The sequence below is a fragment of the Ambystoma mexicanum genome, chromosome 1q (assembly GCF_040938575.1).
Source record: "Ambystoma mexicanum isolate Mex_15411 chromosome 1q, UKY_AmexF1_1, whole genome shotgun sequence".
Classification (NCBI taxonomy): domain Eukaryota; kingdom Metazoa; phylum Chordata; class Amphibia; order Caudata; family Ambystomatidae; genus Ambystoma; species Ambystoma mexicanum.
In genome coordinates, this window is record NC_090922.1 from 1,296,874,965 (window position 1) to 1,296,894,597 (window position 19,633).

The 19,633-nt window shown below is 44.9% G+C and overlaps 1 protein-coding gene across 2 annotated transcripts in view; it reads left to right on the plus strand.

The window, feature by feature from the left end:
• Positions 1-19,633, plus strand: part of TTC4 (tetratricopeptide repeat domain 4) — a 501,109-nt gene that overhangs the window by 105,232 nt on the left and 376,244 nt on the right. For both annotated transcript variants that reach the window (XM_069642123.1, XM_069642122.1), the window contains exon 3: positions 1,160-1,321. In XM_069642123.1, coding sequence (XP_069498224.1) covers positions 1,160-1,321 — 162 coding nt within the window. The remainder of the gene's footprint in view (positions 1-1,159; positions 1,322-19,633) is intronic.

Here is a 19,633-nt window from a genome sequence, read left to right on the forward strand (position 1 = left end):
CCTGGCTAGTAACTTGCAACTTGAAATATATGCAGGGTTTCTCATAGATCACCCTGTCCTGCTTTATTTATTCCCTTTTTTCTTTTAAACTTTTTTTTTGGCACATTCTTTCCTATGAAAGTGGGGGGACACCCACTGCAACCGCTAAACCATAATAGTGAAAACAGGGAGCAGGGACCCACCTGTTTCCCTTGTTCGCTGATAAAGGAGTCAGCATTTCTGTCAATGCCCAATGTGCAGTAAATACGCTTTTGGCAATTTTTCCCCCTTATTTATGTACAATAACTATTCATATACTTTCAGGGCAGACGCTTGGGCACATTCCAGAATCCTATTTGAGACACATTATAGACTATTCTCAGCACACAAGCTGCTTATTCCCATGATTAGTATTGCTCCCTTTGTAACTTGAGGCAGTCGTCAATTTTGTGTTTTTATCAAGTGTGGAATTAGGTCTCCAGATACAGGAGAAGTGATAGTTACCCATTGCTTCTGTAGGCTCACTTTATTTTCCTCCATCCAGGATTTATATCATCATCTGCTGCCTGATTTCATCGGTTTTATTTGACAGGTTGGTTTGAGTAGGAATTCAGGCACTGAGAAGGTCACGGAGGAGATTGTATTTTATCAAGGAAGTTGTTTTTTAGGCAAATGGCACTTTTTTTACAACTGAAAATGCATTTTTTTGTCCTGGCTACAAATTGGCAGCAATGATTACATGTTCATCACAAAAAACAATTTGTCCTTATGTGGTGCTTCACTCCAGCCACAAATTCGTAAAAATCCCACTAGACCTGCATGGCGAGATACTTGGTTTACATACTCGACCTAGGAGGAATGGACACTAATTAACAGTGCTTTCTGTAAAATGGTGCATGTCACCATAAACACGTTTCATATTTGGGGTAATGCTGCCACCCAAAGGCCAGCCATGCACAGTGAAACATATTTTCCATTTAATGCAAACAGTTTGCAGCAAATGCTAGATAGAAGTTGCTAAAATGCCCATAGTCGCCAGCAAAGTAGAGTACTATGCAAATGGCACTTGCCCTTCATAAAATCTCATTGCCAACGCAATTGGGATAGATTTTGCAAGACTCTGTACGCTGCGTCATGTGTTGCTTTCGTTTCTAACATACTTCATTTTTTCTTTCTCCAGAACAAGCAAAAAGCTACAAAGATGAAGGGAACGATTACTTTAAAGAAAAGAACTACAAGAAAGCCATAATCTCATACACAGAGGGCTTGAATATGAAGAGCACCAACCTGGATCTGAATGCCATTCTATACACTAACAGAGCAGCGGCACAGTTTCATCTAGGTAATTTCACTCTAGAATGTTATGTTAAGAGCTCTTGTATTGCGCCCGGGACTTCCTAAATATATTCCTGACTCCTAGTGATTTCCTCAAGCTCACCAGACTCTCCAAGCGGTAGACCAGACTGAGCAGCGTAGGTCGTATTCAAAGGAGGGGGAGAGTCACAGCTAGAGTATATATAGGATCAGTGTAAAGGTCTTTGGAGAAGCAGACTTTTTCTCTGATTCTTCCAGACATCAAGGGGTACTAGTGCAGAGGTTTGGTTCTTCTTCCAGCAGCATGCCTTTCAGAGTGCAGGTTCAGAGGTTCCACTCTATGCCAAGTAGGCATAAGGGTCTATGTTCATCTCCCCTGGGAACCAGTGAGTAAACTCCGGCCACCCCTCTTTTTGAATTATGCTTGGTGGGTGCGGGCATGTGCCTTGTGGAACTGGTTTCAGGCCTACTACATCCACTAGTCCTGGGAGGCAAACACAGACCTACACGGTCGACAAAGATTGCCACCTTATTTCCCTTGCACAAAGAGGGACAATGGCCAGTCATGTGATATCTCAGGTCTTTGAGGCAACAACTACACCCCAATTCTGGTTAATGGAGGAGGGACCTCAGAAAGGTAAAGCGGAACCAGCCAGGTAAAATAGTGTCCACCCAGTAGAGCCATTTTGGATAGAAGAAAAGGCCACAACCACCTTAGCCACATGACTTTGCGAGGGTAACTTTGGGGTACCCCTGTCTTAGAAGCCAACACACAGTGCAACAATCTCTCAGGTTTGGGATTAAGCCTACCTGGGAGAGAAACTAATCACAAACCCAGAACTGCCAGCAAAAAGTGTAGGGGGCTACCGCATGGTAAAACATGTGCTTTCTACATGAGAGGGTGATTTGTGATTGGTTTGAATTGGGTTCCTTTGGCCAGTCTTGCTACAGTGTAAATACGTTCAACTATGAAATACAGGTAAGTCTCTTATGTGACGCAGAAGGATTGAGAATGTAGAACCGCCCGGCCCCCATTCTTATTTTACTGTACGATGGTATGGCCAAAGAGATGTAAGCTGAGGATCTACGATTCTTGCTAGGTGAATTAATCTTGATGTTCTCTATCAGGAAGAGGCTCTTGGACAAAGTGCATGGTACATGAGGTCTTAATGGCGATTCTGTGGGCTACCGGTAGCCAATGTAATGAAATCAAGGCAGAGGGTATATGATCTCCGAGTGGGAGTTTCAGCACGGATCTGACTGTAGCAGTTAGAACTCTGCAGTCTGACCAGTAAAAGATGTGGCACCGAAATCTAGGCTGTTAACATAGTAGATCCTTGAGTGACTGATGGTGGTGCGTTTCTCTGGGAAAATTAGGTAAGGGAGGGTTGTCTTGAGCGTTTTGAGTAGGCTAAAATAAAACCTTTTCTAGATCAAGCATTAATCCGTTGTTCTAGTGAAAACATTAAATCGAGATAAATGTTCCTCCTTTTGCTTGAAATATAGATCGGAAGTTTGGAATTTGTAAGATCAGCAAGGGACAAGTTACCAAGTGTGGAAATTCCTTCCGATCTTCCGAACAAGCTGGGTGTTTTCAGCATAATTGTAGTACAATGCATCCGTAGATCTAAAAAATGCAAGAATGGCTAATAAGTGCAGGTTAACTTTCAGTAAAGAACATGTTATGAAGGAACCTCGAGTTACCCGAAACCGGCACTTTTCTTAGGTCTGAGAAGAAGGGATCGATAAATATCATCTGTGTATGTAAAGTCCAGTAAATATCTAATTCTCTGTTTTTGGAATAGAATGACCCCTAGGTAGAGTGCTGCTGATGGGTCAAGTAAAATGAAGACATATGCATTTAGGTTGTCATTTTTAGCTCATTTCAAATGGACAGTAGAACCAATTCTGTGCTGTTTGGATCTAAAGCCTTCTTGTCTGGGATCTAAGTGTGGGATTTCCTCTGAATTTCATGAGCTGAGTGGATGTTGCTCTGCCAATTAGTTTTGCCATGTGCCAAGAACCTACAATTCTAGATAGCCCAGAAATTGTTGGGGTTAGAGCCGTCCAAACTATCCGATGTTAAACCAGGCTTTAAATAGGCTTCCTGGAACTGCATCACTACTTAACTACAAGCGAAGGAAGAAATAATTATAGTTCTGGCTGATTCAGATACCAATGGGGTTTGCAACAGTGTCCTAAAAATTTATGGAGGGGCAGCAGTCTGTCGGAGAACCTGCCAAGGTGTTTCTAAGAACCAGGTCCTTGAGGTCGTCTTTAGATGGTGGAAGAATGGATGGAGGAGGTTTGTGCTGCAATGGTGATGTGGGAAAAGGAGTGTGAATTGGTTTGAGAGAGATGTAGTTCATTTTTGATACATTTATTTTGTTTTAGTTGTTTGTAGAAGAAATGTTCAGAAGGGTGTTTACACAATGATTTAAGATGAGGGTAATCGAATTTTGTAACAAAATGGGATTGTGGATTTCCCGAATGAATTAAAATACTTTTTTATTAGGAACCGTGGATGTAGCGTGTCAGAGTACTTTGGTGACTTAGCTCTTTTGATGGCTGCATGGTAGCCTTTTTTACTTTGTAGATAGCATAGTTTTGTGGTTGGGTATTTGTTTTTCGTCCATGTATATTCTGGTATTCTGTGTGCTACTCTTACTCTCTTTAAATCCTCATTGAACCACTTGCCACTTTGTCTATTGGTTACGGTTGGCTTCAGCTGCTGAGCCAATCTTTTAGAAGCGTTTGTCAGGCAATTATCAGCATTCCCTACATCTCTATCAAGGTTTAGAAGTGAGTTGTCTCTTGGTTCTGACCTAAGCATTAGGTTCAATCGATTGTTGTAATATCAATATTGCTCCACTTCCTGCATGTTTTTTTGTGCTTGAGGGTGTGAGTGCTTAATATTTCAAATTTGGGAAGTTGAAAATGGAGACATGATCCACCCATGAAAGGTTGGTTACAGGGAGGGCTTGAGTATGTGGATGGGCCAAACAGTCCATCCATGGTGTGACTAGCATATCTATAGGTACATTTAGGAATAGAAGATGCAGGCATTCCAGGGTTAATAGAAAGGTTTTTCTTTATTCAACATTCTCTAATCGGTAATAAAACGTACAATTAATCAGTACAGCAAATATTATGCAAAACGTACTATACATATATTCAAAGCAAAAAAAATAAACATTACAAATACCAAGTCATTACACTGTAAATAATACATTACAGCACTGCAGGTAAAAAAAAATCGGGGCGCGAAAGTAGTCAATACATTTCAGCACTCCTCATCTCGGTTATCCGTACATGGCCTTAATATTTAATTTCTCCCTAACCAAACCCTGTGGATATATTCGGATACAGCATAGAACAGTTCTTCTATTGACTTGCATAACATCATAGAGCACACACTGTGCAAACATGGTTACTCCTCAGTACAGGTGTCAAATAGTTGGTGGAGTGCCAAGTAACCAGGGCAAAAGAAAAGAAAATGTTATACCGTTCCCCCCCTTAGATCACAACTAGTACAAATGTCGTTATTTGGTACACTCCAAGAGTGCTTGAGATGGGCTAAACCGAAATCTTAGATACAATGAGCAAGCAAGAGGGGAGTTAGGGCCAGATCTGACTATTCCTCATAGCTGTGTTGCCTCTTGCTAGCCCAGTCCTCATGATATCTGGCGGAGCGTTCACAGGTTACAGTTAATCGATCGAGTGCATAGGCCTTAAATACCCCTTTGAGCATGGCTCTAGTCTGTAAATTATTGCTATCTGGATTGTGCCACAACTGCAACAGATCAAATGAGGGTAGCATGATTTTAATCGGACGGCACCAGGTGAGAGCGAAACCACCCTCCTGTGACAATAAATTCTGGAGCACCACTTTGTCCTTTGCTTGAGTAGGAGACGCACACACACACGTATCCAATAAAGAACATGTTTGATCTCTTGTTTCATCAGCTATGTTTGTAAGGTTAGTTTTAAGATGTCATCGAGAATCTGATGTGCTTTTTGGTAGATTCTGAATTTTCTTGAGAAATTGATTCTCATTAATTGTCATGCATGGCAGTCAGATTACATCTGGACCTATAACTCATTATTCTTACAGACCTTGTTATGCCCATAGAACCACAAAGCCTTTCTATTCTAGATGGAGGCTGTTTGATACCTTGCCCGGAAAACGGCGTTTGCATTATACACGTCGTTAGTATCACGTGATTGGAGATTGTCACGTGTGTTCCATTCTACGTTTATTAGCAGCGTTTGGACGTTGCTCGCTGCTTCTGATTGAACAAACATGGAGTCTTGTAGCTGAACCTTTGATTTGCGTCCTCGCACCTCTTCAGCAACTCTTTGGCTTTCCTTGCAGCGTGTATTATTCCACAAGCTAACTCCTGTAGCCGCGTCCCAGAAGACCAAAGTGCGGCTTTCCTTGCCTGCATGTATTATTCCACACGCTAACTCCTTTAGCTGCGTTCCAAGAAGACCAACGTGCGGCTTTCCTTGCTACGTGTAAGATTCCACACGCTCACTCCTGTAGCCGTGTCCAAGAAGACCAACGTGCGGCTTTTCTTGCACACGCAAACTCTTGCAGTCACGGTTGCGTGTGCTTTTGCCGTGTGTAAAATCCACACGCGGTTTCCTGAAACTCTTGCAGTCGCGTGTAAGAAGAATAACGTCTTGCTTTCCTGGCTGCGTGTAATATTGGCACGTGTAAAATCACACGAAGTTATTGTGCTACTCTAATTGAGTCCTGTCGCCTGTGATGAAACAGGTGAATTTCTAACTTATCCTTTGCTACTCGTTATCTTCTGTTCTACATGGGAAAGGAAGTACTGCCGAAAACTGTTAATTAAGAAGGTGATTGTGCACATTACTTTGGACGCAATCCTGTGGTGCACCAACCCGGTATCTAGTGTGACCCTCGTGCCGTCCGGGATAAGCTTCCCTTACTAACCTTCCCTCCCTTTTCGTTGTTTCTATATTGGATTGCTTCAGAGACTTGTGTTGGAACCATCTCCCGTGATCCGCATCTACAGGTTAGTGTTGTCCTATTTGTTGAACTATTAGTGAGAATTAATGTTGAGACACATCTTCATTGCACCTTATTTTATCCTAGGCTGACTTCCAATTGTTTCCCCACGCCCTTTCCAGTGATTCCTCCCTCTCACGTTTATCTTAGTCAGAGAGTGGCATCATTTGGAAGGTCTAATTTGACTTCACTACCTTCAAGCCGTTTGCCTCCGGATCCGGAATAACCCTATCAATTGTATCCTTTATGGTTATACTTGTATCCTTTACTGGACAATATAAGATACGTGGTTGATTTATGACATTAATTATCTATTATATTGTATTATGGAATCATCATTTCTCTGCTCTGTGCAAAGTGGCTGCCTTTGCCTGCAATTTATAGATCTCCAAAGAAGGGATTACAGCCTCATTAATATGCATATGTGCAAATCTAGAAGTCATTGTACTTAACCATTCTCACATCAAATTGGATTTCTCAAACTGCTCAACCCCTTTGCAGTTACTCGAGAACCTTTGGCCTATGTAATAATATTGGATTACTTGTTCTAATATACTGTCACCCAAGGAGATCCCAGCCTGCTGGCGTATAACTGGAGGATGGAAGGTCATTGCTTTAGTCTTTGCTAGATTTATCTCAAGGCCCATCGATTTGGAAACGTCACTAAAGCACATAAATTGCTTCTTTAACCTAGCAGGTATGGTGGACATTAGTTTGGCATCATCTGTGAATATTAGGAGTGGGATCATAGTGGATCCTAAACGTGGAGCATCTGTTAGTAGATTCAATTACTTGTCTATTATACCATGTATAAAGGTACACATTGAGGACCAAAACCTAACCCTGCCTAACATCCTTCTGTATCTTTTATCGCAGATGTTAATTCCCCATTGTTAGAGAATTTTCCAAAAGTCCACCTTGGGTAGGACTGGAGAAGAGTCACTGTTAGGTCTACAGGTTTCCAATTCTTAGATTTGGCCTGAACTACCCAAAAGGTTTGGTAGCAATGAATGAGCTACCAGGCATAGTTTAGGAGGGAGGAGGGCTGTAGGTTGACACCCAGGACTCAAAGCATACAAGGTGGTGCAAAGAAACACTGACACACTAATAGTTTATATAAAAATAACATTATGTATACACTAAGGTTAAGGCTGTTAAGTAAGCGAAGTACTATTCACAGTAAAACCACAGTCAAATAACAATATGATGAAAGGTTTTCCTTAAATTAATACAGAAAAAAGGTTGCATCCTTTAAATCAAAACAGAATAAAAAGGTATCCTTTAAATAACAATGTAATAAAAGGAGGTACACTTTGAATCAAAGCAATGTTAAACTCTTGTAACAGGTAAGCAAACTTTCAGAACGCTCCAACTTAAATTAACCCCTGTTTATCCAGGATTCAAAGGTCCAGCCCTATACTAGGTGCTACACACCGTCAAGAGGGGCACTGGGGGTCCAGTGACCAAGGGTTAGGAAGAAGGAAGCAGTTGAGTAGATGTTAGAGCAAAGTTCGATGAAGAAGTCTTCTTGTTTGCAGGTAAGCACAATAGTTTTATAAATCCAGGCCCAATGAGTTGTTCACCCCAAGGCGACGTAGGGTGCCCAGAGGAGGGGCTTAACTGCAGCCCTCTCAGTGCATGAAATCACACCGCAAGACCCAGGTAAGTACCAAGGCTTGCCACAGTACCTTTTTGCATGGTTCAAAGTTGAGATTGGATAAGCAGGGGTTAAGAGGCGCCTGGGTATCCTTCATTAACCAGTGACCAGGAGCTACCACTGGGAAACTAGGAGCCAGTACATAGTATTCGCAAACACTAACTTCCACATAAGATGCAAATATATAATTGTGTCCATTGTTTACTACCCATAAAGCTTTAAATGCTGTGTTGAGGTGTCCTTATTTCTATTTATAGATTGTCCCAAACACACAGAGTTAAATTAATATAGGTAAATTTGTTCAGCATCAGTTGGTCTGGGGAGTCAAAAGTAGCTTCTGGTTGCTGTTGGTGCCGCACTAACCAGGTTCTACTAGTCTACAAGCAGGTGCTAAATAGCTTCCAGTGCCCCTCAATTTCTAACCCTGTTTTCAGTGATGAATTCGCAGAAGTAGGTCAGGCCACCAGGTGGGGCGACGGGTGGCCCCTTTTTGGGTTTTCTTGGCCTGGAGGATGAATGTCCTTTGGCGGAAGCGGGCGTATGCATTCAAGATGTAGGACGCCCAGCAGAGGATTTCTGCAGAACAGGCTCTGGATGTAGATCCGTTATCGTCCTGTGTAGTTTGTGCTCTTGTCTCTGCCCTCCTCTCGGTTAGAGGGATGTTCTGGAGCGGGATCCAGTCTTTGGAGGTCCATAAGGAGGCCTACCAAGTTTCATGCGAAACTGACCTTCGGTAGACATTACACCGCAAAATGTCACAGTACCCTGGATAATGGTGAATTGCAGGCTGTGGAGGTCGCAGCTCATCTGGGGATTGCTCACATTGAAGTTTGTCTTGGGACTGGTTGATCCCACTAGTCCAGGGGACAAAGTAGTCCGTTTTGGGTTTTCCCTGTCGTCCACAATTTGTTCGGGATGCAGCAGTTGCTGAGCTGGCACTGGCTGTCTCTGGAAGCTGCTGCAGGGTTCTGTGAGAAACCGGAAGGTATTCTCTCACCTACTCACCCGGGATCTTCCATCCAGGTGGCCAGGGCAGGACCATCGCTTTTGGACCCCTATCCTGGGAGCGGACAAGTGAGGGAGGATCACCTGAGTGGAGGGTCTCTGGGGATTGGGAAGAGAATACCAAAGAGTGAAACATGGTATCCTTGCCCCCCCACCCCTTTCCCAACTATCCATCGCCCTACTCTCCCTCAGCCTTTATGGGATATTATCAGTCCTTTCCCGTTCACCCCCCCTACCCCATTTCCAACATATACTGAGACGTGGAAGAGGCGTCCGAGAGTAAGTAAGATTACCTATGGGAAACATCCCTATAGTACTGTGAGGAGGAAGAGAAATTGAGGCCTACTACACCCCACTACCAATATGTCGCTTTAATGAGGTCAGGCAGAGTCAGGCACTTGACGACAACTATGCACACCTAAGGTATAAAAGGTGGAGGTTTGCTCAGGAGAATGAACAAGCCGTGGGAGCTAGAGGCCAGGAAGATGCAGCAGGGAGCCCCTGAGGTATTTAGAGGAGACGGTGACGCTGAGACGCTGGCCCAGTGTTTGGTGAGGGTTGCAGCGTGGCAATGGAGCCGTGCCTTCAGGGAGCCAGACTCATTAGCCCCGGAGGGCGTGCTGAGTCCTGACTCCTGTGGGGCCATGGCCAGCCAGATGCTTGTTTCCCTGGAAGGAATCCTGGTCCCAGGGAGGTCTGAGGAGGCACGTTATGAGACCATGACATCGGCGCAGAAGCCGGCAAACACTCCAAACAGCATTGCGCTAACTGAATTTCCAAAGTGTGAAGAAACCTGGTGCGCGTTTGAGGCTGGAGCAGGAGATTTGAATGTAAGGTTTGCACATAAGGAAAAGGACAGAATAAAGTGTGCAAGCGGCACAGAAGAAAAGTGATCTAAACATGCGAGCGGCACGGAAAGCAAAAAAAAAAAAGAGAGAGAGAGCTAGCTATATATCGATCTCGAACATAGGGGAAAGTAAAGCTATGCGTTCTCTAAAAGTCTCTGAAACCGAATTAGTGTTGAAGAAAAGATACAAACCACGCCACTTGAGAGAAGGTGGAAAAAGGGGGAGCTGCACTGAAGAGTGAAGTGGGAGCAAGATCCCCAAAGTGTTGTGAAAGGCTGTTTGAACTCAATAAAAAGAAATGTGTCTTGAAAATTGAATCCCTTTAAAGGTGAACTTTTTGTGAATATTGGAAACCAAAGATACCTTGGGGAAGGGACCCCTGAGAGGCACCAAAATTAACTGTGAGCTGAATCTTTAAAAGCAGAGAGACCTAAGCTTGGGGAAGGGAACCATGAGAGGCTTAAAGGAAATGTCAACTTTTGGAAGCTTGGGGAAGGGAGTCCAAGTGGCCCTAGGAACCTGTGTGAACTAATTTCGATTTGGAACTAAAGGAACTGTGCTTGGAAGATTCCAAGGGTGCCTTTTTGAGTTGAACTATTTTGAACTAGCAAAGCTGAAGCTGACGTGAAGGCCCCCCAAATCCAGTCTTGTTTTATACCTTTTTTTAGAACCCTATTCTTTTCTTTAGAGAAACCCTGCACAACATTTGTTTCAAGCGTGAGGGAAAGCATAGGTTTTTCATAGACTGTTTTGGGACTTTGACTATGCTTAGAAACATCAGTTAAGGGCATACCCAAATTAGAGAGAGTGCAAGATGGGCCTTACACCAGTCTTAAGTATTTTAATAAAGGTTTTAAACTGTTTTCACATTGACTGTGTTTTCTCATGATACTATGCCTGTCTCACAATTCCTTCTGCTTCAGATCTTCAGTCCAGTGGTCGACTCGGAGGTTTAGTTTCAAGACCCTTGCCTTTTATGGTGAAAAACTGGCTAAGCCCACCAATCATGCCACACGCATCTCATGCAGATCTGGGGGGTGGTCTGTACAGGAGGACAGCCAGCCCCCCAGTTGGTACTGGTTCGAAGCAGGCACACTGTAGAACAAAGACCAGGAGAGTGTCGGACTCTTCCCTCACTTCATGTCTTTCAGGCACTCGGAAAGCATTGGCTGGGTTTCCAAGGGAACCCTGACCCATGGAGACTACTGTCTATACAACCCAGGAGTCGGTGGGTGTAGCAGAGCTTCATTTGAGTTTAAAATAACGTTTCCAAGTTCATCATATACAGCAGCCCCAACCTGTTTTCCAACCCAGCAACTGCCAGCATTCATTCATCAACCTTCTCTCCTGGACTCCACAATGACCTAATTCTAGAACTCAATCATTGTCGGCTGCACAGTCAATTGCCAGATTACATCACTAACTATATACAAGTGTTTGTGTGTGTGTGTATACATATATTTCTGAGGCTTGTGGATCTGCTTAGATCACATGCTGTACATAGGGCGACATCTAGTGGAAGCTGCGGAGTATTACAGTTTGTATACTCGAAAAGGGCCATCAAAATAGGGTGTGCCAGTAATACTATCCCTAGTGTGACGTCCACTGTACCCATGATCCCTCACGCGTATAGGACCCTCAGATTGTTTTTTTCCGCCATACTAGTCCGACGCATGTTGTGGAGTTCCCTTGGCATTTGCCAATTATACTAAAATTATTGTTAAAACTTCCCCGTTCTTTCCACCCTACGCCGAAGATCGACGCCAGTGAAGATGGAGGAAACCAGCCGTCGAAACTCTACGACAGACCTTGGGCCTTGGAAGGCCTCACGTCAGCCCTGTACAAGTAGGGAGAGTGGGGAGTGGTCATACAAGCTCCCACATTTATTTCCTACACATACACGCCCGCTGCCAAATTGATACATATGGAGAGTACTTCTTTCAAATTCGGCCCTAAGTGTAACAGGAAGTTCCCCTGGGTAGATAAGCATAATACGTGCAATTTGTGTCTCCCACGAGACCATCACAAGGTTACCTGTCGAGCTTGCAAGCTCCTCAAGCCAAAAACCCTTAAGGACCGCTCCACTAAACACTGGGCCCACTACGCCAGGCACCGAGAGGCCATGGACGCTGAAGGGTCTTTTAGCGATGGCAGCAATGCTGCTGTTTGGGATGGCGAGGGCAGAGGAGTGACTTTAGACACCCACACGAAAGCCCCTGACCCTGGAGGACTGGCCAGCGGCTCAGTTATGGGGACAACACCCGGTGGCATTAGCGCGACACACACCACTTCCACTAAGCACATCGGCCCCGGCCGTGATTCGACACGCTTGTCGAGCGATCGGCAACGGAAGACACAGAGAGAGCGGTTTAATGATTGTGTGTCCTCTGGGCGTTCTCGTTCGAGATCGCCTCATGACAAAGACCAACCATCTGCAGTTGGACATGGTGTTGCACTTCGAATACTCCCGGAGGCTCGATTGTCGGAAGATGATTCCGACCTCTATCCCCAGTCAGGACGCATAACGTCTACTCCCGAGATTCAACGCCTTTCCTCCAAGACCTCTGAATCTCAACGCGAGGTGTCAGATACCACCTCCAAATCTCAATGTAAGGCGTCGGGTTCCTCGGAGGCCCCGAAAAGCTCTGGGAAACATTCCTCTAGTCATGGGAAGGGGGAGAAACAACACAAGAAGCCTTCGGGACACCATGTTCATAAGGAAAAGCAAAAGGCCCCTAAATCAGAAGGAAAGTCTAAGGTCCCTGACCCTCCCACTAAAGGGAAAATCACCCCACCCACTGCTCACAACATTGGTATGGAAGAAGAAACAGAAGAGGTTATAGTTATCCCTAGCTCCAAGGAATGGAACTCAGCTGATATCGACAGGGTTATGAGAAGAATGTCATTTATGGCAGACTTCTATGGAAAAGACCCTAATTAATTTCATAGTTATGCTAACACACCAGCTACCTCGTCCCCTTCGGGGTCCAAGGATTCTCAACCCCCTAATAAAACACCCCGCTCTGATGCCCAGGTGCAGGACTTGGTCACAGACCCTTTGTCATTGAATCTTACCATCCTGAGTCATACTGTGATGAAACAGACCCACACATTATGGAAGACCAGACAGGGGTCTCTTATTATGGGGGGAGGAGGGGGGGGGGAGGAGGAGGAGGAGGAGGAGGAGGAATAATTGCCATTGCTCAGGCTATCCCTATATTAAAGTCTGTCCAGCGTAGAATTGACCCCTCTCTGGTAACTCGTAATCTTACTCGTGCGGTTAATCCACGAGTTGAAAAATTATTCTGTGCCGCACTTTCTGATCCCCTATATATTAGAGGCCAATTAAAACCTGACTCCCTGGTAGTAACAACCACCAGAAAAAGGGTAGGTACACCTCTCGCTTCTTTGGAAGGACCTCCCGATAAAGAGAGCAAGATACTCTTATTAGGAAAGTTGCCACCACTTCCAGCACAACTGGTTTGGCAAGCTATAATTGCCACCAGTGGGAACAGGTATGCTTTAGTGTCCTCGGCAGCTGAAGAGCCAGTTGGCCCAACTGGCAGCAGATGGAAGGTCAGTATCGGGATGCATTCTGAAAATGAACTTTGATGCAGCAGATAATGCTGGAAGACTAATCGCAGAAGGCACTGTGATAAAGCGTCACACAGTTGGGGTCCAAACCCGAGACCCAAGCCACCCTTAGACATGCCGGTAGAACCGGACTTACTATTCAGGAAGGCAGTGGAGGAAGCCTTAAAGACAGCTAAGGACGAGTACAAGACACTAAAATCTCTTGGACAACTTACAAATAAACCCTCAAATAAACCCTCAGGACAGAGGGGCCAAAGCTCCCAGAGGGGTTCGAACTACTATCAAAATCAAGGAACCTCATAGGGCAACAATCGGTTCCAAGCATCACAAGCCTTCCACAGAGGGCAGCGCAGAGGCCGCACTAGGGCTAGCCCTGCGAGAGGTGGTATTCTACCCAGTAAACAGTGACGTTCCGCTTCTGGTCCCCTACCATGCATCCCCAGTAGGGGGACGCATTTCCACCTTCACCCACGCATGGGAGGGGATCACTTCGGACAGATGGGTGCTGTCCACAGTGTCCGCAGGATACTGTATAGAACTACTTAAGCGCCTCCACAACCATCCCCCAAGACAAAAGGTACACTCGTTGGAGCACCAGACAATCCTACTCTAGCAGATTGCCATTCTACTTGCAAAGGATGCCATAGAACTCGTCCCAGGTAAACGGGGGTATTTATTCAACCTACTTCCTTGTGCCAAAAAAAGATCTAACAATGCGCCCCGTATTAGATTTGTGCCCTACAAACAAGTATGTCAAGCCACAAAAATTCTGCATGACTACACTCCAAAAGGTAATCCCCCTACTAAAAAAGGGAGATTACATGGCAACATTGGATATGAAAGATGCCTATTTTCATATATCAATGTTCCCAGCGCACAGAAGATTCTTGTGTTTCAAAATAGACAACCAGCACTACCAGTTCAAGGTGCTGCCCTTCTGTATAGCCTTGGCTCCAAGGGCATTCACCAAGGTACTGGCGGTGGTGGCGGCGGCGCACCATCGCAGGGAGGCAATCCCAGTGTACCCTTACCTGGACGACTGGCTCATCACAGGGGAAACCCCCTAATTTGCAGAATAAACATTCAAAGAACAATCAACCTCCTCTTTCAATTGGGCTTCTCAATCAACGAGAACAAATCAAGTCTGGTGCCAAGCACCTCAAAACTGTTCCTAGGAGCTGTCCTAAACACTAAACACCCAAGAGGGGTTGGCCTTTCCATCAGAGGAAAGAATTTGGAATCTGTTACTGCAAATTCCTCAATATCAGGCCGGTCGCCAAATAAGGGTGCGCAGAGCGATGCGTTTGATGCATGATGGCATCTTGCATTTACCTCGTTCCCCATGCGCGCCTGTGCATGCGACCAATGCAGGAATAGTTGGCTAAACAGTGGTCTCAAGCAAGTGGTCAATGGGACGATCTAGTGGTCGTTTCGCCAACACTAGTACAGAGTCTTCGCTGGTGGACAAGAGAGAATCTTACTAAGGGGAAACCCTTCTACGATCCAGAAGGCCGTTGTCACAACAGACACCTCCCTAGCAGGTTGGGGAGCCCACTACCTTGACCATACAGCTCAGGGTCTCTGGTCTCACACAGTGGCTCAGAACCACATCAATCTGCTAGAACTTCTGGCAGTCTTCAGAGCGCTTCGGGCATTCAAACCCCTCCTATCCAACCTGTCAGTGCAGATCCTAACAGACAGCACAACAGCGATGTTTTACTTAAACAAACAAGAGGGCACTTGTTCGCCAAATCTGTCCAAGCTTGCCCAGAGAATTTGGAAATTGGCACTCAAACAGAAGATTTACCTATCATCCCAACATGTTCCAGGGGATCTCAACTCGCTAGCAGATGCTCTGAGCAGGAATCCCCTTCCAGAAGAACACGAGTGGAGACTACACGAAGAAGTCGTAGAAGACCTCTTCTCTCAGTGGGGTTTCGCTACTATAGACCTATTCACCACAAGCGAAAACAGGCAATGCCTAGACTTCGCATCCAGGTTCCCCCAGCCAGGCTCCAAGGGGAACGCCCTATGGATGAATTGGTCAGGGTTGTTTGCCTACGCTTTTCCACCAACCCCTCTGATGAGGAAGGTGGTCAACAAGAACCACAGGGAACCAATGATGCTCATCCTAGTTGCTTCTATGTGGACGAGACAACCATGGTACCCACACCTACGTAAATTGGCAGTGTGCGACCCCATCAAACTCCTGTGCCGGTACAACCTACTCTTCCAGCACAAGGGCCTAACAGTGCATCCTCAGCCCAACTCAATGAACTTGGCAGCATGGCTCCTGAAGTTATTGAGTTCGGACATCTCAATTTACCCCAGAGATGTATGGATATCTTGAAAGAGTCAAGAAAACCTAACACAAGGCACTGTTACTATGACAAATGGAAACGATTTGTTATTTGGTGCCAGAATAAGCAAATCAACCCAGTTGATTGTACTCCTTCTAATGTCGTCACCTATATGCTCCACCTATTTGATGCAGGGTTAGTGTTTAACTCACTTAAAGTGCACCTGGCAGCTTTATCAGCCTACACCACTTCCTATAACAAGGTGTCCTGGTGGAAGGTGCCAGTTGTCAACGCATTTATGGATGTGGTAAAGAGACTCCACCCTCCAATTTCTAACCCACCACCAGGTTGGTACCTTAATGTGGTACTTGCTAAGCTCATGGGACCCCCCTTTGAGCCCATGCACAAATCTAGTCTCAAACACTTGACTTATAAAACTGCCTTCTTTGTAGCCATCACATCCATAAGAAGGGTCAGTGAAACTCAATCTCTGTCAGTGCAGGATCCTTTCTTTACAGTTCATAAGAATAAACTGGTTTTATGCACTCGCCCTAGGTTCTCACCTAAGTTAATTTCCAAATTCCATGTTAACCAGTCCATTGAGCTACTGGCCTTCTTCAGGGGCCCAAAAGCTCTGAAACTCCACACACTAGATGTGAGAAGGGCAGTCCTCTACTATGTAGACAAGACCAGGCGCTAAGAAAGACAGATGTTCGTCTCCATAGCTCCAGGCAGAGAGGGAGATCGCGTCTCTAAGAATGCCATCTCTAAGTGGATAGTCAGATGTATCCAACTGTGCTATTCCCTTTCAGTTAAAACACTGCCTTTTACACCGAGGGCCCACTCTACAAGAGGTACCGGAGCCACTCTGGCTTTCATTGCAAATGTACCCCTTGACACCATTTGCAAAGCAGCTACATGGAGCTCTATTCACACCTTTACTCAGCACTACTGCATTGATACTCATTCCAAGATAGATACACAAGTGGGACAAGCGGTTCTAAGACATTTGTTTGCTCATGACCCTTCTCACATCCCACCTCCTTCTTCTAACACTGCTCGATAATCTATGCACAGCATGTGATCTAAGCAGATCCACAAGCCTCAGAAGGGATACATTACTCACCGTAATCATATTCCTGATGCTTGTATCTGCTTAGATTCAAATGCACCTGCCCTTCCTCCCCTCTGAGAGAAGGCGCATGGATGCTTGTAGTCTTATCTATCTTATGTGATAGGATACGCTGTACTCGCGCTACTCCTCATGCTACCTCATGGCAGAAAAAATACAAACTGAGGGTCCTACACGCGTGAGGGATCATGGGTACAGTGGACGTCACCCTAGGGATAGTATTACTGGCACGCCCTAGTTGACTTCCCCCTCACCCCCCTTTTTCGAGTTTCGAAAAACAAACTGTAATACTCCACACCTTCCACTAGATGTCGGCCTACCACTGCCACCAATCTAGGTAGAAGACGGCCTCGCAAAGGACAAATCATCTAGAGAGGCAAGAAAAAAGTACAGCCACAATTTTAAGGGAATGGTATCCACTTGGCACTGTAACGAGAAAGTTACAGGTTAAGTGGAAAAAGGGATAGATACATGGTGTCCCCTAAGCACTCCACATAAGGTGGGGTGTGCTAATTCCACTAAATAAAGGTCCGGGTGGATAAAAAGGATCCCCCTGTCTTGATAACAGAATGTTATCACAAAAAAGTAAAAAGGAAAGCTCAAGGAGCTTCCAGCAACACTGCACAGAAAGTGCTGTGTGCTGCAGTCTCAAGTCATTGATGCCATAAAGTTGTAAGAAAGTATAACTCAAAAAGAGAGTATCCAAAAGAGATACAGAAAGTTCCCATGTACTGAGTAAAAGCTTGAGTGAGTGTGGAGAAAGGGTCCCACTCGCTCCTCAGCAGATTCAGATTACAAATCAAGAGTACATCAAAAAGTGTTGGGGGGGCCTCACAGGTTGAGAGAATTTCACACAAAAAAGGAATTCTACTCAACACCTGGTTAAGCTCCAACATATAACCAGGTTGCTGTTTAAATATTGGATTGCTTTGAGGAGATAATCTGTTCTAGCCATATTAATTTGTATTTGTATTTTATTTATTTGTAAAGCGTAGCCTTGCCCTGAGGCATCTGGGCGTGTAGTTACGAAAGGTGGTTACAAGCAGGCATAGTATGTTACAACAGTGACGTAGTCTTTGTCAGGATAATACAAAAGGCTTAAAAAACATAGCATAAAAACATGGTACCGGATATACAATAGTTACTCTAAGAGCATATGAAGGGAACTGAAGCTGGTGTAGGTATTAGAATGGGAGGGTGAGCAGTGCTAATGTAGTAAATGTCCGGTGCCTATGAAAGAGAGTGTAGTGGGCTCATCAATCTTGTGGAGCCAGAGTTTGGTTTTGTTTTTGAAGGAGAGGAACGTAGGTACCTCTTCGAGTGTGGCAGGTGTGGTATTCCAGAGTTTAGCTGCAAGAACTGGGAAACTTGAACCCCCAGCAGACTGCAGCTTAAATCTGGGTATAATGAGAGTGTTGACATAGGCTGATCTCAGCGGTCTGATCGTGACATGCTTCAAAAAGCGGCTAGTCAGATATGCTGGCGCCAGATTGTTCTGAGCCTTGTAGGTTAAGGCTAAGGTTTTGAGGGATATTCGCTGCCCGACGGGGAACCAATGAAGGCTGCGTCCGATGTCGGAGATGTGAGATCTTCTAGGGATGTTGAGGGCCACCCTTATGGCGTTGTTTTGTGCAACTTGTAAATTGTCCAATTTTTTGACTGGTCCCGAAGTAGACAGCGTTGCAGTAGTCTAGTTTTGCCATGGTTAGTGTTCTGGCTAGGATGATGCAGTTCTCATTGTTCAGGAAGAGTCTACAGGCTGTGATAAGTTTGCAGGTATATCCAGAGGCAGACGCTACAGCGTTGGTTTGTCTAGTTAGGGATAGTGGTTTTTGCTGTGTTTGCCACTTTATTGATGTTACCGTCTATGGTGAATGATTTGTAAACTGGATCAAGTTTGGCCAATTTGGAATGCGAACTGAGGATGTGTAGCTCCATATTTTCATAATTAAGGCAAAGCCCATGATGAGCCATCCAATCCTGGATGATTGAGTAGTCATCATTAAGAGCCTTAGTGTCAAGAGCAAAGTCACCAGAGATGGGGAGGAGTATCTGGGTATCGTCGGCGTAGTTGGTGTAAGAGACGCCAAGATAGTAGAGTATGTCAGAGTGGCTTGGTAAACACATTGTATAATGTGGAAGAAACACAAGATCCTTGAGGGACTCCGCAAGGGACAGGGGCAGGATCTGCAGAGGCTAGTGGAGAGAAGACCCTCATGGTTCTGTTTGCTAAAAACGAGCAAATCTAAAATGATGCTGAGTCCGAAAAGATATTTTTGTACATCCTCCCAATAGTGGTACTCCATACTAAAGATCAAGCTTCTTCTCAAGATGTTATTGGATATTGATGTAGACATTATGATTGAGGTGGAGCTGAATAATCCTGGTAATAATTGTGAGATCTAGTTTGTGGAGTTCCCATTCCAGGAAACACTGAGGTTTAACTTTCCTCCACTTCCTTAGAAGTGAGTGTTGGAGTATTCAGTCCTTAGGTGTGGGCGACAGAGGTCTAGTAGGGGGGATGGCCTGTATATTATTGGCCGATGTACTAGTCACTGTTAATGCGATTCTCTGATTAGAGAAAATGGAATGGCATTATTTGTACTCTGAGGAATACAGGATCAAATGGAGTCTGCTGTCTATGCAAGGGGAAAAAGTCGGTGTGGGGGTCTCCGGAGTTAATAGGTAAAATATTAATGTATTTTTTATCGAAACAGATTTTCGAATTTGGTCCAATCCCTGATGTGTGATCTCAGGAGTCACCTG